The following is a 27,932-nucleotide window of genomic DNA, read 5'->3' as shown; positions in this document are numbered from 1 at the left end:
TCTAAATTAGATCATCCTCTAAGTGAAATAAAACGTATATCTGTGAAGAATAACGAGGAAATTGGTGTTTTAATCAGACAGAACTCACGCCTACGTCTCCCCCGAGTGTCTACCAAGTCTTCCAAGCGACACTGCTGTGTGGGCTGTGTAGCGAAGCTTGTTGATTCCTTCTTTAATAATTATTCTTGATTGTTTTATATTCTAAATAATTGTAAACTAATGTAAATTGACAATAACGATGTGTTAGCTAAATAAAAAATATTTTATTAAAATAGAGGTTTCTGTATTGTAAATTCTGTTTCTAAAATTTCTTATATACTGTAGCTGATACAGTAGGTTTTTACAATTTTATACTATAAGTCAAAAAAGGACATTTAATGATTCATTGTTTTGTCTTTTTAATAGAAAATATAAATAACAGTATATTAAATGTACATCAAGCATTTTTAATGCTATACCTACCCGTTGTTGTAATTTTTCCATGAAACCGTTCTACCATTAGCGGGGTCAAAGTTAGCCATTATATACAGGAGTTAAGAAAACAATAATATGAAAAACAAATATAACTATTTACTAATCATTTATTTTACATAAATTCCGCTATAATACATATTTACAAACGTATAAACGAACCGAAATTATTGTCACATATAAAAAGCTTGAGCAAGGCGGCACTGCCGCCTCAAGGGCCTACACTACTAGTAGTACTACGAGACGCGGCGCACTCTCCACTTAAGTGCCTGGCCCACAGCGGGGCTCTCTGCTCTCTGCTCTCTGCTCTCTGCAGACCCGCAACAGTCACATGCAAGCGCAGGGACGGCGAACCAATCCCGCCCTCAGGACCGCCCGCCCTCATAAATAAATACAGTTGGTTCCGCAGCGGTCGCCAGGGGCGAGCAGTGATTCAATAAAGCTTCTAAATTAAACTACCCTCTACCACATTCTAAAAGTAAAATACAGCTATTGCAGGTTCTGCGGTGAGTGTGGCTCCGAGATGACAGAGTTGTGTGTGCGTCAATGAAAAGTAGCGAACAAAATGATAATGAATATATTCGTTTATTAGAAGAGAGACTTCTTAAATAAATAATTGTGAAACATTCATGACTTAAATACGAATATACATTTTGAACACAACACCAAATGTGAAATATTGACAGCGCTAGATATATTATGGTAACTCTGCAAGTACCACGTGGAGGTGATAACAGAAATATATTTATCTTTCAATCGATACTGTCGTAACGACCGAAGGCACCTCACTCAAGTAGCGGAAGTGCTCGCCGCGGTAGCACTGTGCTCGAATCTCGACTCGGATCAAATTTTGCTTAAAATAGGGCGCCTTTTTAGTTTTTGAATGTCCGAGTCGGGATACGAGGGCGCGAGGACCGAAGCCTCTCGTTATTATTCTAAGCGCGAACGCATTAAATGATAGAGGTGATCAGTCGTGCTTTGAAGTTGACTATCCTCTCGGAGGTCTGCGCGATGCGCAGGATCAGGTCCTGGATGAGGTTGGCGATGCCGCGGTTGGCGATGATGAAGAGGCGCGTGATGGGGCCGGGCACGCCCTCCGTCAGGTTGTCGCCCTTCGCGGCACCGTTGTCCTCGCCCTCGGCCGCGCCGCCGTCGCTCGAGCCTCCGGACGAGGATCCCGCTACAAGCTGCAATCGCGGAGATAAGTTATTTAATATATTTTATTAGTGGCTACATTGGTCAAAATTTATCATACATTACTACATTTTACTTTGCTATTTAAAATATGCCTTTATACAGTAATATAAATGTTAATATTTTTTTCTAAATAAGTACTTGTTATTGGGATCAAATCAAGTTATTAAAAATAGTGCAATTCTACATAAAATATATTGAGTGAAGTTAGAAATTGAAGCAATAATAAACAAATATAAAAATACATGAACAGAACGAATATGAGGATGACAATATGCGTATGACTAGAATACTCTACGACGGACTACGTAAGCTACACAACGTCCGGCGACGTCTCGGCGACTCCGTCTACCAACATCTAAGTGTAAGTGTCTAAGTCTACAGTGTGCAGAGTAAGTGGTGTACTTGTGGCACGCCGCTGGGGTCCAGGGTGGCGGAGTGGGAGGCGGTCAGCCCCAGGTTCAGGGAGTCGGTGCCGGCGAACAGACGGAAGGCGCCGCCAGCTGCCCGCGCGACCGCCTCTGCGGGACGCTGCAACACCAATCCTTCACACTCGCAAGCATTCTTACATCTCTCATACGTCGTTACTCGCGCTGAACGGCAAAGTCGGTGGTGGTGGTGGCAGTGGTGGTGGTGACGGATACGTGTAGTGAAGACCGATCAGACGTATGTTTATTGAGATGAATACGATGTATATATAGTAGATAATAGGTATATGAAGAGATGAGGTCATAAAGTTAAACAATATAGTGAATTGTAGGTTTATTGTATACATACTCGCACGATGTCAAATAAGAAGTTGCCAGAGCCGCCCCCTGATGCTGAAGCTGATCCTCCGAAGTTAAGGAACCTGTGATCAGGTATTTATTTATTAGAATATATTTTTTAAAATCTTTCTGTTAACTAAAATATAAGTCTGTATACTCGTAATGTGTATAATCAGAGACCTATAAATGAACAATAGGCATTACGTGGATTGTGATTCAATAAAAAGAATTTCATGTGAATATAAAAGTGCACAAGAACTGGTGAACTGCATTCGAACATTGTCGTAATTACAATATCAGTAAAAAAGTAATAACCGATACATTAAAATATAAGTATAAAACTATGAGCACACTTATTTTATAAAATATAATTAACAGAATTACATCATTTTATATTAATCAACTTCCATTAGGTGCTTAATGTTCCTAATAAAGACTACTAGTTATTAAAACATAAACCTCTTATTTCTGTTTTCTTCGCTGTCATCAGCGTCGTCCAGTGTGATCTCGTCGATGGACGCAGCGTTAGTTTGCGCCGCAGTCTGCTGGTCGTCGCTGGCAGCCGCCTGGTTGTCACCGAACGCGACTCGTACCTCAGCCTGTTGAGACTCAGCTCCCGATAGTAGCTGGTTCTCATCCGCGATGGCGTTCTGCAAACATAACATGCGACTGAGAATGTGTACCTACGTACATTCGTGTAATGACTATGAGATGGGGGTTGCAGATGGGGGTTGCGGTTACGATGGAGTGACGTGACGTGATGATGACGATGAAGGCGTGCGGTCTGCGCGCGCCCGCACTGCCGTTCCGAGGCAGGCTGATAGTGCGCTATATGCGTCGCTCATACCGGCAGGAAGTGCAGCGCCCGCTTCCGCCTCGCGGGCGCCGCCGTCGTGGTCGAGGGCGCGTCCTCATCGTCGTCGTCGTCGTCGTCGTCCAGCTCCACGGTGCCACTGCCGGAGTTGCTGCGGCCGCTATTGTTGTTGCCTAGGAAGGCGCGAAGCACCACAGGCCCGAATATTTTGAACACCATGCTTGTGATCTCCTGTACCTTCTGTTCGATTATCTAGAACATACACCGCCCTTAGCAAACCTTTATCGCCTACTACATTATTAGACTGTGCGAAGCATCTAGTGCAAGCGAGTAGCTTTTGAGGATATGACGTGTTTTTACTTTTATTGGGTTAGTGTTTAATCTTTTTAAAATATTTCCTAAAAGTTTTAATAAATATATGTACATATAAGAAAATATAAATAAAATAGAGTTAGTTACAAAGCATAGCACATGAGAGAAAGTACTCGTAGGCTAACATTCAATATACAGCGGATACGACTGGTGCCACTTGCGCACCAGAAATACTCAGGTTCCTCCATACTTTATGAATTATATTTTAACTTTCGTATGTGGTACGAATAGAAATATGTTTTTTTTGTTTAAGTTAATTTATGTTTGTTCTTCGTTTTGTGTTTTAGTTAATTAATTTTATTTTATTAAAGTGTTAAAATAAATGAGTAAAAATATGTTATATTAGACATTATATTTAAGTATAAAAAGACCGTGCAAAGTGGAGTGGGTTCAGTAGGAAGGCAGACCCTGGAATTAGCCGGGATTAATGCCAGGAGGAAGGAAGAATTAAGATTATATTTAAGTATATAAATATTTGTTAATACTTTAGTACCGTAGTCTGTATTACCTGCGTGAGGGTCGGGAACAGCTGTCGCAGGATGCCGATGGTCCGCTTGTTGCGCTCGCTGAGCTCGGAGCCGGGCGCGCCGAGGTTCAGCGTCGAGAGGGTCTCCTGTAGATTACAATTATTATAAGTCCCTAAGACAACGTCACCGCGAAGAACAATAAGCCGTCATCTTCCCACGGCTAGCATCCATTTACGTTGTAAATGTTATTTTTATATAGGAAGGTGTTGCGTTACTGGGACATGGAAAACAATAATTTATGCGACGCGTTGGCCCGTGGCGACCCGCGCGTCCCACTCGCGAGGCGAGGCACGCACGCTTCACTCTTTACCTACAATAAAGTCAAAAGTCAAAGTCAAAATATCTTTATTCCATAAAAATGCTTAACATTTACTTGGACATGTCATAAAGTAGAAAAAAAAATGCAAATTAAAAATAACAAAAAAAAATGTGCAATTTTGACTTGAAAAAAGCCCGTTCAAATGGTTGAGCTCATGAGAAGATACAGGCAAAGAAACTCATGGCCACTCTTTTTAAATGCCAACATTTGTTACAAATTATAATTAACAATTTTAACTTAGAAATAGAGCAACTCATTTCCAAACATCTTTATCGCGAACATAATCTTTAACAGAGTAATAAGCTTTTTGGCAGAGCCTGTGCTTTACCACTTTTTTAAATTTGTTCAGTGATAAATTTACCACGTCGTTTGGAAGTTTGTTATAAAAGTGTATACTTTGACCTACGAATATGATAGATGATTGCAGAAATGGGAATATGTTCACGTCGTTACGAATATTTCTTTAATATTTTTCAGTGAATGAATAATACTTATAATCTATCAAATTGAATTAATGAAATAGAAATTTCGTCATGAGTCTTAGGTATCTTATAAATGCTGCCAAAATTACATAGGATATGAACTAATATGAAATATTTGATTACCCACCATGCTTCGTTTGATGATGTACAAATCAGTGACCGGAAACCACAACCAGACAGGGAGTTTCTCTCTTATATATTTTCCATCATATTTCATTATAATAAGATGCAAAGTTTTAAAACGAAGTGAAAATTCATACAAATGAAATTATTTCGTGACAGCGAACCAAGAAAATCGACACCGCTTTAGCCTCGTTATGTTCCACAAAATATGCCCGAGCTCAGCTTCGGCAGCTGTTCAATGCTGGTCAGTGGCGTAGCTAGGGGGGTGCGAGCGGGGCGGTCGCACCGGGCATCAAAAGGAAAAGGGGCATCAAAGTCGACGATTAGTTTGTTTTTCTTTGTTTTTTTAGACTTTAGACCATTTTAAAGGGCATCAAGTCCTCTAAGCCGCACCGGGCATCAAAAGGAAAGGGGCATCAAAGTCGACAGTCACTTTGTTTTTTTTTTTAGAACTCATCATCAGGAAAGGAGCATCAAGTCCCCTAAGCCGCACCGGGCAGCAAATACCCTAGCTACGCCACTGATGCTGGTAGACCTTAGATTCTACCTTGTTATTTTATTAAGTATTAATGGAATAACTAATTACTACAATAAAACAAACACGTTTTAGGAGCAGATGCAGTAGGTACAGTACCTGTGCGCTGGCGGCGGGGGCGATGATCTCAATGATCTCTGGCCTGTTGTCGTCGGCGGGGTCGGGCTGCGCGGCGGGCGCGGGCGCCGCTCTCGTCAGCGCCAGGACGGCCAGTAGGTACACTGCACTTCTCATTTTGATTTGGTATGGGGCTTGCGGTCAAACTTTGTTCTTCTTCTTAAAGTTGTGATTATCTGCAAAACAAAATAAAATAATTATTCTTTGCGATCCAAATGTATCTTCGATTCGCCACTATGCAATGCCAATGCCTGAAATCTTGGCAAGCAGTGCATTCTTCTGGACATGGCTTACGGGGCGGAGACATGGACCCTAACGAAAGGCCTCGTCCACAAGCGGGCTATGCTCGGTGTATCTCTAAAGGATAGTATCCGAAATGAGGAAATTCGGAGGCGAACCAGAGTTACCGACATAGCTCAAAGAATTGGTAAGCTGAAGTGGCAATGGGCGGGGCATATTTGTCGTAGAGCCGAAGGTCGCTGGGGCAGACGTGTCTTAGACTGGAGACCCCGTAAGAAACGTCCGGTGGGACGACCCCACGCGAGATGGACCGACGACCAAAAGAAATTGGCGGGAAGCGGATGGGTCCGAAGAGCTGAAGATCGAGTGTGGTGGCGAGAATTGGGGAAGGCCTATGTCCAACAGTGGACAATCGATGGCTGTCGATGATGGTGATGATGATGATCCAAATGTATTTGCCGCAAAGCTTTCAATTTCCGGACTTTCAAACACAATGTTTCAGTTCACATCGTTGTAGATACGTTTACAATTAATAATGTTAGTCACAAACATTTGTGTAATAAAATGCTTTTACTTGTTGAGTTAATGTTATAATAAAAATATATTATTATTTGTAAATTCCCCAAAATAAAATGTAGTCTACATATATATGATTATTGGTGATATGACTTTGAACTCGTTAAATATGAAAGTAAAGCGGACAACCTTCGCCGCCTTCGCGTTGCTTTTATTAATTTACTGTTTCACAGTCATAACCGTTTAAATATTTAATTATGAAATACTGAGGTCAATAAGTGGAATATAACATTAAGGAGATTTACAACAACGTAACGAAATATTACGAAGTTGTAGAGAATGTAGCCGGTGCCGCGGGGCAAATGTTAACTCGAGATGATCTTGAGCTTTCAAATAAAAATTGGACAACATTGCGAAGTTGTAATTAATGACGTCCTTGTCCTTTAAGCATTACATACAAAAACCAAATAAATGTAACAGGTTACCAGCTGGTCAGTGCTTCAATCATAATTTAAAAAAAAATAATGTGTTTTAGTTGTTTATTATTTTGGTTTAGTGCAACCCAATACATGTGATGTTTCAAGAGCATTTAGCATTTATTAATTATTACCAAATGTTGTCGAATGTATACCTATAAAGGTAAACATGGAAACCTAAACATGGAGTAACACCTTGCGGAATAATGTAGTTACTGCATAAGCTTTTAATATGCTAATTGATGCGTGTCGCGATGGTGCAGTTCGGGGCCAGCGGTCACACTGTATCCTGCACACAGCACACACATGAACATGGTTATTGGTGACTCCACCGGCACTCTGGCACTCCGGTATTCCGGCGCGTACGAGTTTCTACTAGTTGTTTGATAACTTTTCAATGGTTCATTAAATGACTTACAATGAAGTCGATTTAGGACCAATATTGAGTGAAGTGATATTATTTGAATATCGCAACCTTGCCTTGAGCGTTAAGTAAAGCGCTGTGAGCCGACTGCTTCCGTAAACTTAAAGGTGTTTCTTTATTTTTCGTTGTCCATTAAAATATTACAGGTGTTCTATATCCTTATTGTACATATTAGTCTGAAATAATAGAACTAGTCCTCGCGATGGATCACGATTCACGTCGATTTGACTACAAATTCCCCAAACTGATCAAAAACAAAATTACACGTCGGGTCCTCTCATTTGGGGGGGAGGGGTCTTGTACAAGTATACTTCAGTACATGTTTGGTATTTGGACATATTTCAAACTTGCAAGTTCAATAAAAACTGTCACGAAATGTGTAAAGTACACTCTTCGCATGTAGAGCATATACTAATATATATATATATATATATATATATATATATATATATATATTTGTTCATATATTTTAGTATATAGATGATTAAAGTAGAATTTATTTTATGTTGCGCGTCCATTATTATAATAAATGTTGCTCCGACATCTCTATTAACTTATAAACAATTTATATAACATTATTAATTAAAAGTACTTTTGAAATCATACAATAGACGTTTTACTGAGCACGAGAGAGCAGCATGCACGCCTCGTGCCCTCATGCCCACAGCATGCATGTCACGGTACGGCACGTCATGTCACGTTGAGGTCCCTACGAGCAGGCGTCAGTCGTGCGACAGGTTCCACATCAACAGCGGATGACAACAAGGATTTTGCTCACAAGATACATTTTCCCTTTACAGTTTGTGTACATTACTTTACTCTCGTCTCAAACGTGAATGCTCATTCTTGGTATTATTTCAACATGTGGAATCGCTTTCTGCTCTTTAAATAGCAACTTTACTTTTAGTTGAGTGCGAGTGCCGCGTTCAGTGCCGCGTCATTATTAATTTAACGGCCGCTAAGTAATATACACAGCGCACTAAACTACTGCTCCACTCAGTTGCGTTAACGTTACGTAAATATTTGTAAATATGCCGATAGTTAAGCAGAGCTGCAAGCGTCCGCCTCGCGCCTCGCGCCTGGCGCCGCTTTGTTAATAGATATATAACAATGTAAGTGAATACAATTTATGAACCACTAAAATATATGAATTATTTAAATTCCACTTATCAATAAAGTAATTTCATAGTCAACTATTTTTATAATAAAATGACAACAGGACATCCCGTGGACGGCGCACGACGCCGCCGACGCCGCCCAGACGTCGCTAGTTACATTTGCTAGTGATGTTGTTAACTAATTAAAACACCTTTCCTTGATTGTATCATACGGTTAAGTATAGTTATTAGTTTCAACAAATCCGGGGCCACGTAAATGTAAGCTGGTGTATAATGTCGACACCGACCTCGCTCAAGACGCCGAAACCCTTTAAATAAAGTAATATTGTATCAAACATTATTATATTAACATTTACACATTTATGGAAAGTCTCGCAATATAGAGTAAATGCGGTTGATTATTAAACGAACTTTTTATTCTAGAATCAAACACGTGCACGGCGCTACGAGCCTGAGTGTTATGAGCTTATAAGCTTAGTATGCAGCGTCAAAGAAATTGAATTCTATTAAAATTTTAAAATTTTAATAGAATTCAATTTCTTTGACGTTTTTATTTTGTTGTAAAGTACCTACTTGCAAATAATGTTATCATAAGAAATTGTGTGAATGAAGTAAATATAAAAGAGCGGATATTTGTTCATAATAATAAAATTTTAATTGAGTGTAAAATAAAGTGATGTTCATAAATAAACATTTGAGAACGTAAAAAAACGATAAGGATATTAAATACTGAGGAAACATGCTGAATACTTAACTCTGCCATTGATTTTACGTATTAAAACGCGACCGTAAAAATTTTACGAGCAATATATAGAAAATGTTTATATGTCGGTGTGCATGTGCCTGGACGAGTGTCTTCCGAGTGACATTGCTCAGATCCGGGGGCCAGGGGGGCCAGGGGGGCCAGGGGCGCCAAGGGCGCCGCGCACGCGCCGTGAATCCGCCGCGGAAGCGCTGCTATTGTTCTATTTCATATCCGAAAACTGGTTTATGACATTATAATTATGTATTTATTCTATTACTCAGACTCGCCCTCCAAAGGTTCCGGTTCCGTTTTCTGGGTTGTATGTATGTTATTACTATTGACTAAGAATTTTGATTTTTTTCTGTCATCTTTAAGACCGTAGACTTAAATATTTGATATTAATGTCAGCGTCATATCTCCACGCACTCTCTAGATCAGTGGTCTTGGCAGCCGAACAGCAAACTGATGCTATAAGGGAATAACTCTAATAACTTTTACGAATTTGATTATTATCTCTCTATATATAATAAAACTATACAAATATTTTGTCTGTATATTTAGTATTTTTAACTGAAATGGATAGAGGGACACTTAAAAAGAATAATAGAAACAAAATTATTATTTTTGAATTTTTTGTCTATCTGTCTGTCTGATCACGCTAATCTCCGAAAGTACTGAACTGATTTACTTAAACCTTTCACGAATTGCTTTGTTTTAACTCAACTTAACATCTTAAGTTTGTTTCATCAAAATCTGTTCATTAAAAAAAATATCGGCATTTGAATGAACTCAAGGCATGTGTTTGCCTGCAAACATGTAGCAATCCATATCTATACTTATAACAAATCTGTATTTGTTTGTGATAAATCTGTATTTTTAACCGGCTTTCAAAACAAGGAGGAGGTTCTCAGTATTTTCGATTCGATTTCGATATTGGATTATTCGATTCGATTTGGGTATGTTTTGTAATATAATTACAGTTATTTTACAAACAATGTTATAAACCCGTACACAAAGCAATAACTTACCATTTAAGGCTGTAACTATACGATTAAATTAAACTATTCATTGACATGTTGATGTCTGTCAAATGTGTTGACATTTGACTGTCAGTCAATTCTGTTTATTTAGTGAATTATTTTATATGTATTCTATAATTGTGTATATTTATTTATTTTATTACCGGTCAATTTCCTTCGTGTGTTTTCCGTACAGCGTGACATTGGCGAAATGAATTGTGCTCAACTGGCACGCTCGAAACGCCATATATCAAGAATTCAATTCAATTCAATAAATGAATTATCATGTAGTTCACGCAGGCGAAGCCGTGGGCGGGCCGCTAGTCGGAAATATTAGGATAAATGTATAATAAAGATCTTTATCATTCAACTAATGCCATATAGTCAATAAAGAAAAAACCGTCAGTAATAATTATTGTGGGAAATAAAAAAGCAATCAGTACATTGCTGGTAGTGTAGGCGGGTCGTACACTACTGCCTGTAGTGGTACAGGTACTACAGTTACAGACAGTACATCATTTATATTAATTTAATATGTAGATACGAGTATTTGGGACGCCGTGCACTTCCTGGCATTTGTTCGAGCGACGACACAATAAGGTGACTGTCGCAGTCCAATTAGAGCGACGCGCGACGGCGCACTTCCTGGCAGTGGTTGATCTTAACTTGTCATATAAAATGGTCGTCATTACTTCGTGTACATCCGCGTGGTCCCGGCCCCTGCTTGCGCCTGGTGCCAGCCCTGGTGTCAGTCGCGGTCTGCGAGCTCGAGGTATCTGGCTCGCGAAGGCGGATCAGATCTTGTAATCAATTAACCCGTATCTTATTTGATGTCGCTGTTGTTCTTTGCTACATTACGCCAACATTTGTACCATTTGTATTGTATAATCTAATAACGACGAGCACTGACCGCCGCGCGCGCTGCGCCGATGCAACGCGACGGGTTTCACAATTTCCCAATTTTGTACTTAAAAGTAATGTTTTTAACAATATTTCATTTCAATTTTATTTTATTTAAGTTATTTTAAAAAGTATAGCACATTCAAAAAGTATATAAAATAATATTTGTGAATATAAATTATACGGTATAAAAGTGAAGTATCACTATGGACCGTTTGAGTGTGTAATATATAAATGATCGACGGCGTTAAGAAACACGCCAGTAACGTGAGGTCAGATGGCAGGTGTCGCGACTCGCGCTGATGGCTCGTAAAGCTGGCGCGCTGTCGACACGGAGCATATTAGTTAACCTACTAGCGACCCGCACACAGCACAGCACAGCACAGCACAGGGTAGGCAGAGGGAACGTACGAACCCACACCGGTGGCGTGTACAGCCGCACTCCGCCGGCTGCGGCCTGCGTCGAGTCGGCCTCGACAGGTTTAATTGAGTATCTTTTGAATATAATATTGCAAATCCATAGAAATAATGTTTACTATAAACCTATAATAATCATCAAGATGCTGTAATTGCCGAGGGTTTAGTGCTTCATGTATTACTTTATTTATGTTTATACTGACGGCGGCGCATGTTTGCTAACGTCAGTAAGTAGAATATGAAACACAAATTGCAAACTTTGAAATATTATTCAGTACAATTCGAGCAGAGCGGTATTTGCAAGCAGTTTCGTTACAATTCGTCGTAGTCGTTTCGTAGACGAAATAATAGAAGTGATTAAGACATTGAAATGGTTGAGAAATTTAATTTGTACGATATCACAAAAGATACTTGTGTAGTTGCGCGGCGAGCCAGCTGTCCCCCGCGAGTACGTACTCGTAGCTAATTGTATTTAAAGTTATTTCAAATTTGTCAATGATGAATATGTTAAACGATTGGAATGTCACATAACACCGGTGTCAGTCGCACGCGGGCTGGCCTCGTCGGGTCGTCCACGACCATGTTTATTAAATGTTACGATTTACTTGTAGATTACGTATAATCCAATGCTTAAGCATATTTTTATCTTCAATTGTATACAAATCGTGATATATAAATATTAAGTAATATTTAAATTTCATGATTGATGTTTTAACAACGTTTATTTGAACGCAATCATACCGTTAGTAGCGAAAGGTCACTTAGAGAGGTGACTTACTACTGATTAATAATTACCTGAACTAGTTACTGTGATATGAACGTACCGAACGAGCGCTATGGAGCCTGCACCAAGGCCGCGTCGCTTTTCAATTACTTTAATATACAAAACGAAAATAAGCGAAACCTTTAGTTTAGTTACCAGCAAATGTGCAAAAAAAAACAATCTATTTTTGTGAACAAGTTTTATAATAAGTTAAAAAACTTGTAACAAACAGCTCCGCCTTCGATGGAATTATTTTATCTATTCACTTTATTTAGGTATACTTAAATTTTGTTTCAAAAATTTATTTTATTTGTACTATTTTATTCGTATTACTTGTGAGTCTCTTTCTTATGGTTCAGTTGTTACTTAACGTTGCTCGCTCGTTCGTCTCGTTTATTAGCCTGTGCTTTCTTTAGGATTTACTTGACAATTAATCTGTATACAATTATATATGAAACATATTTTTTGTTCTTAAGAACGTTTATTACGTCACAGAAATATTGTAAGACTACTTACATGGAATTTAGATATTTTTAAGTTGCATATAAATAATTATAAATATAATTACTGAGTGTAAAACGTGAATGTGTCTGTGGCCTGTGGCCTGTGGCCCAGTTTGCACTTCACATATTAGTAGTGAGCGTCCGCCGTGTTACGTGTGACAGCAGGAAGCGCTCGCGTCGTGCCACATGACACCGACGCTTGTCTTCTCTCGCCCTTGGGAATTATACACACTCACTGAGGAAATAAATCGAAACTTTTTCAAGCTCTATAGGGTAATGATAGTCGTAATGGGTGACAAAGTTCAAAACGCACTGTCCTCATTAATATATATTCAAGTAGACATCGTGCTTACGACAGCACTCGAGCACTCGCTCAACCAACATAACGCTATATTTAAATTCAAATTTTCTTAAATATAGTGCAACCTCACTTAGGCGAGTGAAGTGAAGGAGCCGTTTTCAATAAGCGCGCCCGCCGTAGCCGACTCTTGCTTAAGTACTTGAAAACACACCCTCTTTAATCTAATACCGGTTATAATGAATGAAGTTACTTTCTTTAATTATATAGAATACTAGCGGCCCGCTCGCGGTTTCATCCGCGTGAAGTATGTTATTATTAATTTCTGTCTCCATGACTACGTCCTAGTGACGTCTATCCAAAATTTGGGATTCCTAGCATTTGTAGTAACGAAGTTTCATACAAACTTTCGACCCCAAAAACAACCCTTTATTAGTCGAATATTGCAAATTCCCGTCTTAGCGAACACCTACGTTCTATAAGTAACTCCTATGCAAAATTTGAAACTCCACATGCACATGTAGTTTCTGAGATTTCGTGATGAGTGAGTGACCTTTCGATTTTATATATATAGATTAATTGATCGAAAATTGATAAAATCTTCTGTTTTCTTCTTCTTCTGTTTCTGTTTTTCAAGCTATATCACCGGGATAAAATTTAAATGAATTACGGTAAAAGCATTGGACAGTATAATATTAATAATAAATTTGCTATTTTTTACTATTATTGAGTCATGTTCAGTAACTTCTAGAACTATAGCTGTCTTGCGCTCTTTTATAACATAATGTTAAAGTACTTCTATAACGATTATATTTTTATCTATTATTATTAGTGAATGCATCAAGCTTAACAAATACGAGTATAAAAAAGTAATAGTTTTATAATTTTTATCTTAAAACTGCAAAAATATTGTAGATATGTTATGATTTCCAGATAAATAACATTAAGACAATAGTTGTGACTAAGCATACAGTGGTGTCTCCCGGCGTGCGCGTGAACACACTACCATCAGATGTACAGTCAAACGTGCTGACCCACTGCGCCACAATGGCCTTAATGTCACAATCTAAATTTATAAAAATACATTATAAATTATTATGTGTAAAACAGTTAAAGATTACATGTAAATATTCATATATTTACAAGTTCATACTTTATGAACATCTAAATTTATATAACGACTGAACTGTGAGAGAGTACATTTGTGTTTTAGACACTTGTCTATTTTATACAACGTTTGCACAACTCGTATTGAATAGTTAAAACACATTTATGTACAATATCTCTCTATTAATCTCTCTATTATGCAAATTATATTGGTAATAAGAATTCTACACTTCAATTATGGTTGTATTAAGATAAAAATATTTTCAAATGCCATTGTTCTAAATGATTGTTATTTAAAAATATATGAAGTAATAATTCACATTAATAATAAATTTTAGTCAATATATCTGAACGACTTATACCAGATACTAAACAAATGTATTATTTTAATATTCATACTAATTTCTATACCTTAGACATCAACGCGCAACGCTCGTTGATGTCTATTATATGAAAAGTAAAAATAGATTGCCGCTCTACGCCGGACCGCGCCTTCATTATAAAATATACAACGTTTCCTTCTGTACTTATTAAATACATACATACATACTACACTTAGTATATATATGTAGTATATATATATATATATATATATATATATATATATATATATATATATATGATTATGTACATTATACAAACGTAACACATGACTTCGATCCAGCGCCTACTCTAGAATGATATTTGTTAAAATTATTTATTTACTCGAAATATTTATTTAAATTTATATTTTTATTTCTTCGCTTTGGTGTCAAAAGCGCGGCATTGAGTTCCGACACTCAACACGCAATGCCTCCAAAACTCAACGGAGAGTGGGGAACTGAGTATGGGAAACAGAGTGGGATCTATTATTGTTAATAGAATATATTTATAAGTAATATAATAAGAGGTTGCCAATATACACTGTAAAGTATCCGTGTAATAGTTTAGAGTTTCCCGCGACGTGGCCGTGACCCAGTGAGCCCGCGTATGTCACATGCCACGAGCGCTCGCCTCCTGACGCAACGGTGGAACTGAGCCACAACTACGTTGAAAAAAGTTGTTTTCCTCAATCCGGTACACTGACCTTTTACTTTCGTAATTTCAACATTTTTGATTATTTAATATAATGAAATGAAAACGGTATTATAATGTCGTTATTTATTCATATATTATTATGTATTACAATTTGTTATTGAGTGTATATATAATAATATATTTTGCTTTATTTAATCAGTTACAATTTCGATTACAACATATAGGTTAAATATATGAAGAGAGTATTAGTTAACTGTAATTGTTTTATATAACATAAAAAATCGTGTCAGTGTCACAATAAATAGTACGCCATCACGTGAGGAGCTTCATAAATGACGTGTAATTGATCATATAATTGGCTTCTTCATTTTAATCTTTAATCACGTTATCTACAAAAATATGAAGTTATTAAGATATTATGTTATTAAAAAGTAATGGCTTTTGTAAGATTGTAAAAAAAACGTGATACAAAAATATGTATAACAAAAACAAATAGATGTTAAATAATGAAATCAAGAGTGTTCTCAATACAAAGTTGACCGTAATGGTCACGACGTGCGGGCGTGCGGGCGTGCGGGAAGCCGCGTGTTATCCAACACCCCTTTCCCTCTCGCCGAGAGTGCAGGCCGCCTTCCGCACACTCACCGAGCACCGCATTATGACAACAACAGTTTGCACATGAGGCCGCGTCAGTGGCCGCGCGACGTACGAGACCGCTACTCGCCCCACATCGGGCTCGTCGTTATGTCACAGTATGTCATTATTGTTGTGGATTGGTGAACTACTGCTTTACTTTACATTTCATTTGAATAAATAAACAAGATTTCGGCGCATTCAGTGTTATTGACTATTTTAAACTGTCGATTGACCAATAGATAAGACGATTAGTTATTTTTAAGCAACATGCAATGCCTCTAGAATTCGGCAGAAAGTGGGGAACGGAGTGTCTTAATAGTAGGTTCCCTCTGCTTACCCTGCTTGCTGTGTGCGGGATACAGCGTGTAGCTGATTCATTAGTTATTTTTATCAGTAATTCTCATTTTTCTACTTTATAGATAAAAATAATAATTAAAAGATAAAACAACATTATTTTGTATCAGTATTTTATTATACATATAGAGATATGGAGCAACTTGTGGTCAAAGTCTAAAGAAAGACCACAGGATAGTCGCTCCACTCACTGCCTTGAACTTTTTTAAATCATGTTTTCACGCTTATTATCGATATTACTTTATAACACGATATTATTGTCAATTTAAGAGCGCGCTGATTTCGCGCGCGCTGCGTCAAGGTCAGTGCATATAAAAAGCCAGTTACTTATTTAATTTGATAACCTTAGTGCTTATTGAGTACAATATTATAATATATTCTCACTCTCACTAAGGCGTCCGAAACGAGCGAGAAACGAGTTCAGTTGCCAAGTATGTCAAGACTTGCTAAAAATACTTTCAGCCAGTTATAAAAAGGATTTGAGTAATTTATGCTTAATATTATATATTCAGAAGATATTGACAGCTTCTTTAGCAACTTCTAGGAGAGCGTAGATCTACAAGAAGGCGACAGCGGCGACGGAGGAGGGAGCGCGAGGGAGGGGTTTAGTTGTGCAACAGATATTTTTATTCTTATTGAAATAGGTTCGAGGTTAAGTCGATTAATATAGAAAGCAATTCATTGTTTACTTGCAAATAAATTGTTTTTAGCGCTATTAACTGCATTGTTCATAAATATGACTAGATTTCAGAAAATATAATAAAATTACGTAAAATAATTATGTAAAAAAATGTAAGTAACACGTTTTTTTGATAAAATGAACAAAATTTTAAATTATTATTAATTTAACTGTTTTTCATTGATTCATGTTGTGCTAAAACGGTGAAGGCAATCTCATAAACGACCGAATGGAAGACCTAGAGGCCGATTACCTCGTCCATGGACTGAAGCCGTCAAAGAGATTACTGGATTCCCCCGTAACTAACGCGTTAGTTGACAACGTAAGCTGACAATGGGGAGGTGGGGTATGGAATCATCTTGTCAGCTCCTCCACCAGGGCCTACCAGAAATATTCAGAAATGAATAAAACAATAAAGAAAAAAAATGGGAATGAAAGAATCTTATATAATTATTTAATGGAATGAAAATTCATTAAAAAATACTACATGCATAGAAATTACTTATTACATATGTGTAATGCTCAGTTTGATATGGTAGAGTCGTTGCCTATTGCGGAATTCTAAGAATAATAACGAGCGACCTCGAGAGTACTATATATTACAAGTTTATGAAACGAACGATAAAAGCGGTCGTAAAATTATGTTATGTAAGAAAATATATTGGAAAAGATTTGGCGTTGCGTTGGCTGGATGGAGTACAAAGGATAGGAGATATCTAGTCTTCTCTCTCCTTCTCTAATCGTGTGAAGCTTGTACAGACCCTCACTGTGCACTCTATGTAATCGTTGACACGTGTCCTTGAGGTGTACAGATAGGAAAACATATTATATACATATATGTACTTGAAGTTCTATGTAGTAATTTATAATTACTGTAAAAATAAACCCTACAGAGATAAAGAAAAACGATTTAAAGAATGCGGAAGTTAAACAATTTAAGGACACCTCGCAGTGCATACTTATAACTCATTATATTCAGTGTTGGCTGTGACGTAAGCGCACCTAACTCTTGCGTAATCTAATGAAAATCTTTCCATTACAATTTTCAACCTATTTTATATGCACTTTTGTAAAGTACTTGTATTGAAGTACTCCTTAGAGTTGTAATGTACCAGATTAAGTGTTACACTTGTTTCCGTTCACAAGACAGAAGTGTCGTTAACCGTGTGCAACGGACGTTATTTATAATAAGTAATATGCATTATCATGCGATTAATTAGCAGGTTTGTATGTCGGCGTGTCGGCGTGTCGGTGTGTCGGCGTGTCGGTGTGTCGGCGGCGAGCGCGCGAAAGTGCTCGTGATGCAAGCGTCACGTAACGAAACGTACTCGTACTACATCTATTTGGTACTGGCGCGGTTTACTACTCCTTTATGTTAACATTTAATAACTAGTTCCAAAGAGAAGTAATTAAAATAAAATATATATATTTAATACAATTACTACAATTCCAAGCAATATTGAACGTACGTAAAGTTTTTTATTTTTAATCTATTTAAATTGTACTTTTAAAGTTTAAACATATAACCTTAACCATATTTTTCTAGGTCTGTGATATCCGTTGACTTCACATAAATGATCTGTTAAACTACAAACTTGACTAGCTTACGTCACAACGCAGTACAGTAGTATTCAAATTATCTAAGATATTTATCGCAAAATAAGCAACATTTTCTACTTTAATATATTTCTATAGATATCGGCAGATATAGCACTAATATACAAAGCTCACAACACAACGAGTGTTGGTTTTATGCAGTTACGTCACAAGCAGCTGATCTCAGCTGGGATCTGCGACCTGCGAGCGCGAGTCACTTCATACTAGCTCATATATTGTAACACCTGAGGCACTGAGGGCACTTCTGACGGCTTCATTTGTGAATTGTGTATTACACCGATCATGGAACTATGTGGAAACGTTGGCCAAATTATAGCACACAGTAGTACCGGCTTAACATGATTTATTAGAGGGTTTACAATTTGATATTAAATATTTAATGACATATTTTTATATATTACTGAGGGTTGCATTGTTAACATTCGAACTATTAGACTTTTATGTAGTCAGTATTACATTATGTTTTATACATCGCTGCGAGCGGCGCGGCGGTCGCGTGAAGGCGACGTGTTGCCGCTAATATGTATGCAAACAATGACATAATGCGTCCTATGATACGGTTTTTCCATAATTACCTTTATTCGCGGCCGGTCACACGTCACACGTCACACGTCACACGTCACACGTCACACGTGCGAGCTGAGGCTGCACTTCCTCCTCCATTGTTTACAAGTTCAAGATTAACGAGACCACTTCTAATGAACAATGACACACTCGACGTTTACGTTCTCATATATTAGCCTACATTATACATGATGCGGCATATGAAACGAGATTGTACGCTTAAAGTGAACTATTATGGAACATTATATAACAGACCTGTGAAAGGTCACCGAGTGTTCCATAAGGCGACAGGTCAAAGAGCCGGCGCGCTCGCTGCCGCCTGTGTCGACACTCTGTGCCAACTTTAATGCGGCACTTTGAATTATTACATATTAAACAAACATTTGTTGTAACGTTCTGCTGTGACGTCATAAACTAGCCAGTTTACTTAATTGCCTGCAATTTGTAGGAATTTAATTGAGAGAGAACTTAAACATTTGTCATCTTTGTCATTCATATAATTTCAGTACAATTATAAAATATATTTAAAAAATCGCTGTTTTTATTATAATGCCAACATGTAGTACCTACAATTTTCTTAAATGAGCGACGTGACGCTAATAGACACTTAATTAATAAAAGGACGTAACAGCGAGCACCTGCAGCGTCGTCGTCGTCGTCGTCACTACAGTTCGGGCTACTTTACCAGAATCGAACAATTAGAATGGACAAGCTTTGCTTTCATTCCGGTCAATTATTAAAAAATGAGTGAAAACTAAAATAGAATTATTTATATATAATACAATTTTTTAGGTTGTCTGCGGAATGAGGGTCGCGTCGAAGGTCTGAGACCGGGTCAAGAGCGCGTCCTCGCTGACAGAGTCACTCTCGGCTCGCTCAGCAGCAAACGACCGTTACAATACGACGCTATTCTTGTAAATAGTAATTAAGTAAGTTTTATATAATAATTTATTAATGTCGCTATAACACAACAATTTGCTATTGCTCAAACCACTCCTACTTACGCAGCTGTGCAGCTCGTACAGTGTAATGTGCAGCGCGTGTCTTACATAAATACAATCTCTACTAAAATTGCCAATTATTTTATATGATTGAGATGAATACTACAATACAAGTAATAGTAAATAGAATGATAGTTTATATTGCGAGTAGCGACTAACGATCGCAAGAAGCGAGAGGGCATAATATGATATTGAATGAAAAAGACTGGTTGAGTTCCCGTTGAAACTACTTTAAGCAATCAACAATTGTCCCAGAGCAAGCTTAAAAGATTCGTTTATTATTTATTACATAAGTTTTTTAGCAAATCATTTTAAAAAGTTTGTAATTATTAGAGGTTACACCTCTCGCTCTACATTTAAGTTATTTAAAGTAACAATCAGTTTACACGTCGTTCGGACGATTATGTCACGCAAAACAAAATAAACAACCGGAGCTACGAGTACTTCCGCTGAAACGAAACGAAAAGAATACTCTAATGCAGTATAAATCGCGGATATTTAAGCACTAACGTGTTTTTAACCACGTCTCCAGTACACACAACGTAAGTACACAGTGACGCTCTGGCTAATCTTTACGTAAAAAACGTCTATACTCGTACAATGTTTCAAAAATGGGCTCGTAATTTTCAGTATTTTATCAGTGAAATACACAGATACATACATTTTGACGTTTATTTGTTTATCATGATAATGCTACGAGCACGTAACAAGGCTACTATGGGAGCTGTCGCAAGCGCCGCGTATGTTTACATAACGCTACGAGGAGACCTCACTCACTGCGCTCACGGCGACACCTGTAGCCGCACACATGTCTCGTGACACGTTTTTCCTCTTGACGTGACATGTCTAACGAGCGACGGTTGCTCGCTTTGTGAGTGATGTCGCAATTGTATCGCTATTGTCCGCCACAGCCCATCTCCGTACAACTTGTCCTTTTATATCACATAAGTAGTAAATGCCTACTGGTTTAATCGTTATTACTAACATCGTTTTTTACTTTTGTCTTCAATGTATTTCTTAAATGTTTAATAAGCAATTTTAGATCCAAATATTATATATTTTTAGAAATAAATGAACATTGAGAGAAATAAAAACAAATAGTGGCGGCATTACTTGCTGCTATTGACACGAAGTTAAATATATACAATTAAGGTTATTAGTCAAAAAAATTATATGTTTTATTCGAATTTTTAAACATGTTTGCCGAAATAAAGTATACTTTCATGCATACATATTACAAGTTCCGCACGTTGGAGGAAATGAATGGGACTAGATTCGTATTGTTTTGTTTTGCTTTAGAGATGTCGCGTGCGACACATCTCAAGGTTAGCCAGTGAAGCCGGCGACGGACGGACAAACGGACGATTATTAAGTAATAAAACAATTAAATATTTCGTCCACAACTAATTTCATATCGTCCTTGACCACCGTCTCAGATCATAAATTTGCTGCGGAGTGGTTGCAGCTCAAGAGGCAAATTGATTTGGATACAATTGCACCTACTTGCAAGTCGACCGCGAAAACAATCATCGATCGTTACCAAATACTAAATAAAGTAAAACGTACAACTAATATTTACATCGATTTTTACAAATGACAAAAAAACAAAATAAGTTTAAGTCAAAAATTAATAGTATAAGGAGGATCACCTTCGACACTGATAGGTCACTCGGAGTCAACCTTGGATGTCAATATATGTAATATATTTAAGCTACATCTAAATAGACATGGCTTAAATTTATTTAGATTAGGACACAAAAAAATTACTTATACAAAAAAGATAGTACACATAGTTGAAAAAATGAGATCAGTGCAATCAACGCGTTTTACCGTTGCAATTAAAAACGAGATATGTGACCTGTAAGGCAACCATGCTCACGTGAAAGGGTTGCGGTGACCTTCAGTGTCGTTTCCTCGGAAACACTTCCCCGGCTCCCGAGTTGGGTTAATCACAAGCAAAACACAAAGGTGGTGGCCACTGGCGCAAGTTCCGCCGAGGCTCTCGCCGCTGGACGCCGGCTAATTGAACTATCGAAATTGGTGTTGAAACGTTATAATGTGGAGCAACGGCGGTCGGCGAGAGCGGCGGCGGTTACGCAAGCAGCGCGGGCGGTACGTACCGGGCGGCGCGGGGCGGGCGGCGCGTGCTGTCGGAGCGGGCGCGAGGCGCGGAGTGGCAGTGCCGTGCGCGGGCGCCGCCGCCTCACCGCCTGGCGCCTCGCCGCCCCTCCACCGCCCTCCGCCGCCCTCTACCCTCACCGCCGCCCTCCACCCTCCACAGCCTGAAAATACACAACGAGATGTGCCTGATCGTGTATCTCAATATAAATATTAGCTTTAAACACTCTTTTTAACTGACTTCTGTAAGAAACGGACGTTATCAATTCGACTGTATTTGTAAAAAAAAACAATCTGTTAAGATCTACCTCAGAACTATAGTCTGAGTGAATCAATTTTGACGATTCTTTTTCTTATTTAAAAGCTGATGCTTCCCGTGTGGCCCCATTTCAATTTGGTCTATTTCTGACAATGTTATCTATGACAAAATTAATAAATCTTAAATTGGCAATTAGTACGCGCGCGATAAATGCATGAATAACTAAATATCACGCCAACCGATTTCAATGATTCTTTATTTTATTGGAAAAGATACACTTGAAGGGTAGTTTGAGCAGGTCTACCTAGTTTGTTCGCTTAACGAAAGTCTTATTAACTGTTGTTACTTTCGAGGGGCAGTAGTATTGACATTAACATGTCGCAACTTGACATATGTACTAAAACTATTAAATTTTTCTACATTCTCATTCGGTAGTATATATTTAAACGTTTATTTAAATTATACGATAATATTTTTTACATATTTTTAATATATTATTTCAGATTACACATTTTATCTACATACAAAGTTATAATAATTATAAATTTTCATAATATGACTTGCCCAGCTGGGTGGCCCAGTTTTAAATCTTATCACATCCTAATGATCTTTGTAAGTACATATTATTGTCTTATCTTGTGAATTATAGGTAATATTCTAGTTAGAACAAAGTAGGTAATTACAGAACGACCGAGATTTCACTAGAGTTTTATCTCATCTACGAAGCATCCTGCGGCCCGCGCCTGCGTTCCTGCCATCCTGCCATCCTGCCTGCCTGCACGTTGCGCAACGCGGTTTGTGATTAATTGTGAATCTATAACACGTGTCATATAAGTATGTCCACGCATTACTCAACACGCGCCGAGAGAGTGTGTCCGTGCGTGTTGGTAACTTTAAACGTATTGTGAATGGAAAGGAAAGTATGTTATAAATGAGGAAATTACAGGAAACAGGCAAAACTCTGCGTCGGAAACACTGTCATTTTTTAATTTAGATTCTCTTTATTTCATCCTAATATTATGTTATCATAATTTAGTCTGTACTCTGCACACATTTTCGTTTCATTATTGATTAGGTACTTTGTGACTGACTGTATATATCACCCGTAGTTCGGAACATCAATGTGGCCTCACAGATCTGTACCTGTGTGTAGTTTACTTCCAGGTCCGAAGGTTCATCAGGCGTTGCTGCTGGCGCGCAGTCGTATCGTGCTAGTGACATGATATAAGAGATGTTTTATTAAAATAACTACATGAAAATGTATAGTGAACAGAAAATAGTTTATTATCAACATTAGTGACGTACGCAAGCTGGCTCTGGGACTTGAGTCTATAACCACTAGTATAAGCATGAGTCCATACAGTGGGGGTGAAGTGGCAGTATAGTAGTAGTATAGCTTCAATTATTATCAACTTCGCAACATATAATTTACACGAATATATAAATAGATTGTAAACTTTTGTATATTTCCCCTCCGTTCCCATTTTTCCGCTGAATTCAGAATGCATTGCATTGAGTGGTCGAATAAAAATATAAAATATTTCACTTCCTCAGTGGGATCGAACCCATAACCTGTTAAGTCACACTTTGTACTCCTGCACCACGACTCGCTCCTTTGTATCCTTATAAGATCATTTTTTTGTTTTTACGTATCTTTAGTTTTTTTTATATTTGGGAAAGTGCTATTAGAAAGGAATTGTTAAAATGAGCAGGAAAGGGGTGGTCACATCGGGGTCGTGGTGGGGTCGTGGCAGCGGCAGAGTCGTCGTGGGGTCGGTGGGGCAGGGGTCGCGTGAGGTGCGAGGTCGAGGCGGCGCTAATTGCAATCAATATTATGATTGTTTACGAGTTTCTCCACGAGCCTTGGCTCCGTTTCACTTGTAAAAAGTAGTATTCAAATTTGTCATAGTCTCGCTACTACTCGTATATATAGCAGCGTAATTAAGATGAGGTTGCAGCACCGCCCGCCACCGTCGGTATATAGGAGCTCCTCATAGATCAGTCGATACTCTTCGCTTTGCAACATCACATGAAAATAAAATACCTGTATTTGGTATTATCATTTTAGTTTTAGTAAAGAACCACTTATATGATTATCATATTTCCCAATATTGTTTTGTGAATGCTATATTAATGCGGTATTAACATAGAATATTTATATAATAATAGTTATGTAACAAACATTTAAATTTCTCTTCCAAAAGTAAATGTCGTCAGACAGTAAGGTGACCGTGTCTGCGGGGCACGTGCGTGTGACTGTGAGGAAGGTAAGGTTGTGGGTTCGATCTACACCGAGGGAAGGATTTTTTCTGGCAATGTATGCTGCCTCTCCCACTCGTGCTGCAGTCGCCTCTCACGACACCAGTACCAGGGTGATCTTATTCTAAGCCGGGAACACATGGCGAATTTGTGAATATACATCTTCGCTCTGGCATCATCATTGAGTTCCACCGCTCCACACGCCACGCCACATGTCTAACACTAGGGTCCCTCTACCTAACTAGCTATATGCGAGATACAATGTGAAACTTAAAAAAAAAACAATTTAAAGAGGGAATCGGATATAACTTTCAACAACAATTATATGTAATTGGATAAAAATGTGACCTCTTTATGATTAATAAGTTTAAATTATGAATGACACTCACAACAACATTAAAGAACAAGTGATTGCTTATTAATACAGTACAGACTTACTTTACGTATTATATACCTACCTATTTAATATACTATATATATTTTCATAATTGGCATGTACGAGCACGCGCCCGCCCCGTGTGCGTAACTTACATTGCTTAAGTATGGAATTTCACAGAAGTATCATAATTACCATTAATTTTACATAACGTTAAGAAATATTCAAGAATCGAATGTATTAAGACACTCCGCTCCCTGCTCTCCGACGAATTTGGCGTGTTGAGTGGCGGGTCTCAACACAGCGCTTTACCTCGACACCAAAGCGAAGTGGGGTTCGAACACCACGACTGGTCTCCTGGATTGTATTGTATAGGAATAAACGTTTACATAATATAGGCTATAGACTAAAATTGCACACGATATAAAGGAAATATGTTCAAACCTTAGATTTAACGGCTTTTAAATACAGTCCTAAATATATCAGGATAAAAAACTCATTACTACTTACATATCATCGTAAGTTTGGTATATAATGTGCTTTAAACGGCATGTAACAAGCTAAGAGTAACCTCTCAGTAAAGCGCGCGCCGGCTGTGCGCGCGGCTGTGCAAGTACGAAGCTTGTTCAAGCGCCGACGTCTGAGCTCCTGCACGGTAATGCAGTTTCATGAATGCGGTCGATTTTTGTACTGTAATATAACAATTATATAATATTTAACGTTTAATTATAGTATTTAAGACACATAAGTAACAAGCAATACACATATATGTATATAGAAAGTGGTTTATGTGGGGCGTCAGCGACGTGCCATTGGAAGGAAATTATGATTGGTTGTCGAATCCCACTTATAGGTATACATTTGAAGATGTAATCCTTCCATACACCCGTAAAAACAAACGCGGCGTTGGGTGACGGACACAATACACAATAGCACCAGAATAAATTGGGAGTGGAGTGTACATGTACCCCGAGCCGGGGAGGGGTAGTCAGGGAGGACAGAGCGCCAAACACTACGGTCTCTGCATACGTCTTTCGCATCCACATGTAGTGGACATGTCATCAACCTTTTTGTACATGTCCTCCGGGGGGTCGTCATGCTTCCTCCAGTATCTTTGATATCGTGTTATCGAAGGTCTCGCCCTACTTCTCTTACATCTAAACGATTTTAGATTTCCAGCTAACTCTACTAACTGTGAGAGTGAAATTACATTTTTATCTAATTGTTGCTTTTTAGGGTTCGTCCGTCTACCTGTTCGTCTGTGCACATCATTTATCTCGAGATCGCGTTAAACTGAAATTAACATCTAATATGCAAGTCTACGAGACCGTACAGCACAGAAAAAATTAAACTTGTTAAGTCACGCAATCAAAATATGTATGCCAACATTGATGCATCTATTTTGTTTCTTTGTGATATTATTAAAAACACTGAACATGCACCTAAGTTGTGTGCGTTAACCCACTTTAAGACCAACTATGAGAAACGAGGGGATGTGTGAGAGTACTTGATCGGATCCACTTGGTTTTCCCGCGGCCGGTGAATGTAAACTTGCTACTTTACATAAGCTAATATTGCAATGTTACAGTATGAACGCGCCCGGCTGATAGATTCCTGTACTTCATCCAAGCATTTAATTGCATCAATAAACTATGTGGTCATTCACATTCATGTCCTCATACACAGGTACGAGTATACATTGAATGTTATGATGCTTAAATACTCTTTAAATGATTACATTTAAAGAGTACGTAGGGTATTTACTTTACTCTTAAGTAATTATCATTATACATTTACCGAGATATGGCAGAATGTGTGAAGTATTGTCTCACATGCACTTAGCGCGTCCGCACGAAACGGCAGGCGTCAATGTCGAGCAAAAGGTAAGAGGTTAAAAAATTGAATTCCTTACTAAAGTTAACAAAAATATCCTTGAAAAGCCTTTCATAATTGTGTAATTGAACGGTAATGTAAATTAATTGCAACAATAAATTATTATTAATACATGAAGGTACTCCTATTTGACTTTAGGAGTAAAGCGAGTCGCCCACTGTGTCGGCACTACGCTATATGTTATGAGCAGTGTAGCGAGGGATGCACGCATGTGATAACTCCTGGATTATCAAATCTCTTTGATATTTGTAAACTTTAAAATAACTTTACAAATACCAAATGGCAAATGTCAGAGTAAAGCGCTAGTAGTCGCGTCAACGCAACGTGTAGGAAGTGCTCGAGCTACGGTGCTGATGACCCAACAACAAGAAATTTTATGATACTGAATCTGACGCACACCTGTTCATTGGATAAGGCAAACCTCCTTAAAAAAGTGCTTTAGTTTTTATTTAATTCCATTTACTTTATAATGATCACCGTTTAACAATGATCATTTCTAGACAATCATTTAGTTTAACCTCTACAGGTCAAAATATATAATTTTGTGGAGGAAGTAATTGTGAGGTATAGGGGAGGGACAGCACTAGCGCGACCCGAGCGCCCCTAGCGGCGTAATGGAGTAACTTTACGAGGTCAATAATTAACATTACATTTATATTCGCCGTTGCGTAAACTTTATATAACTCTATCTCTATATCGATGTCTCAGCTTTTCGTCATCCGCCAGCGACGCGGTTAACTCTAATGGTATGTATTTTTGTTATTATGTCTGTTGTAATTTTGTGCAGTAGTCGCGCTTACAGGTGTTACATCAGACCAGGAGCAACTAACGGGCTGTCACGGTTTAATACCAAATAATTAATAAAAAATTAAAATGTTAATTAGCATTAATACCAGTAAAGGCCACATTGCA

General features: G+C 38.1%; 1 protein-coding gene across 3 annotated transcripts; it reads right to left on the bottom strand.

The window, feature by feature from the left end:
- Nucleotides 1-563: 563 nt before the first annotated feature.
- Nucleotides 564-22,320, bottom strand: LOC146536069 (uncharacterized). Of its 3 annotated transcripts, none has more exons than XM_085190017.1 (8): nt 22,236-22,320; nt 5,704-5,897; nt 4,127-4,231; nt 3,280-3,498; nt 2,892-3,082; nt 2,443-2,515; nt 2,071-2,196; nt 564-1,658 (listed from the first exon to the last, which is right to left on the bottom strand). In XM_085190017.1, exons 2-8 carry the CDS (start codon nt 5,836-5,838, stop codon nt 1,422-1,424), a joined length of 1,086 nt encoding a protein of 361 aa, XP_085046143.1. In that variant the 5' UTR covers nt 5,839-5,897; nt 22,236-22,320; the 3' UTR covers nt 564-1,421. The 3 variants fall into 3 exon arrangements, with proteins under 3 accessions (XP_085046143.1, XP_085046144.1, XP_085046145.1); XM_085190018.1 differs by lacking the exon at nt 22,236-22,320 and adding an exon at nt 21,995-22,144; XM_085190019.1 differs by lacking the exon at nt 2,071-2,196.
- Between the last annotated feature and the right edge of the window lie 5,612 nt (nt 22,321-27,932).

Source organism: Heliconius melpomene, chromosome 9, assembly GCF_056956725.1.
Source record: "Heliconius melpomene rosina isolate 202511_hmr_F chromosome 9, ASM5695672v1, whole genome shotgun sequence".
Lineage (NCBI taxonomy): Eukaryota > Metazoa > Arthropoda > Insecta > Lepidoptera > Nymphalidae > Heliconius > Heliconius melpomene.
Note: the sequence above shows the minus strand (reverse complement) of the source record. Positions and strands in the feature narration are given on the sequence as shown.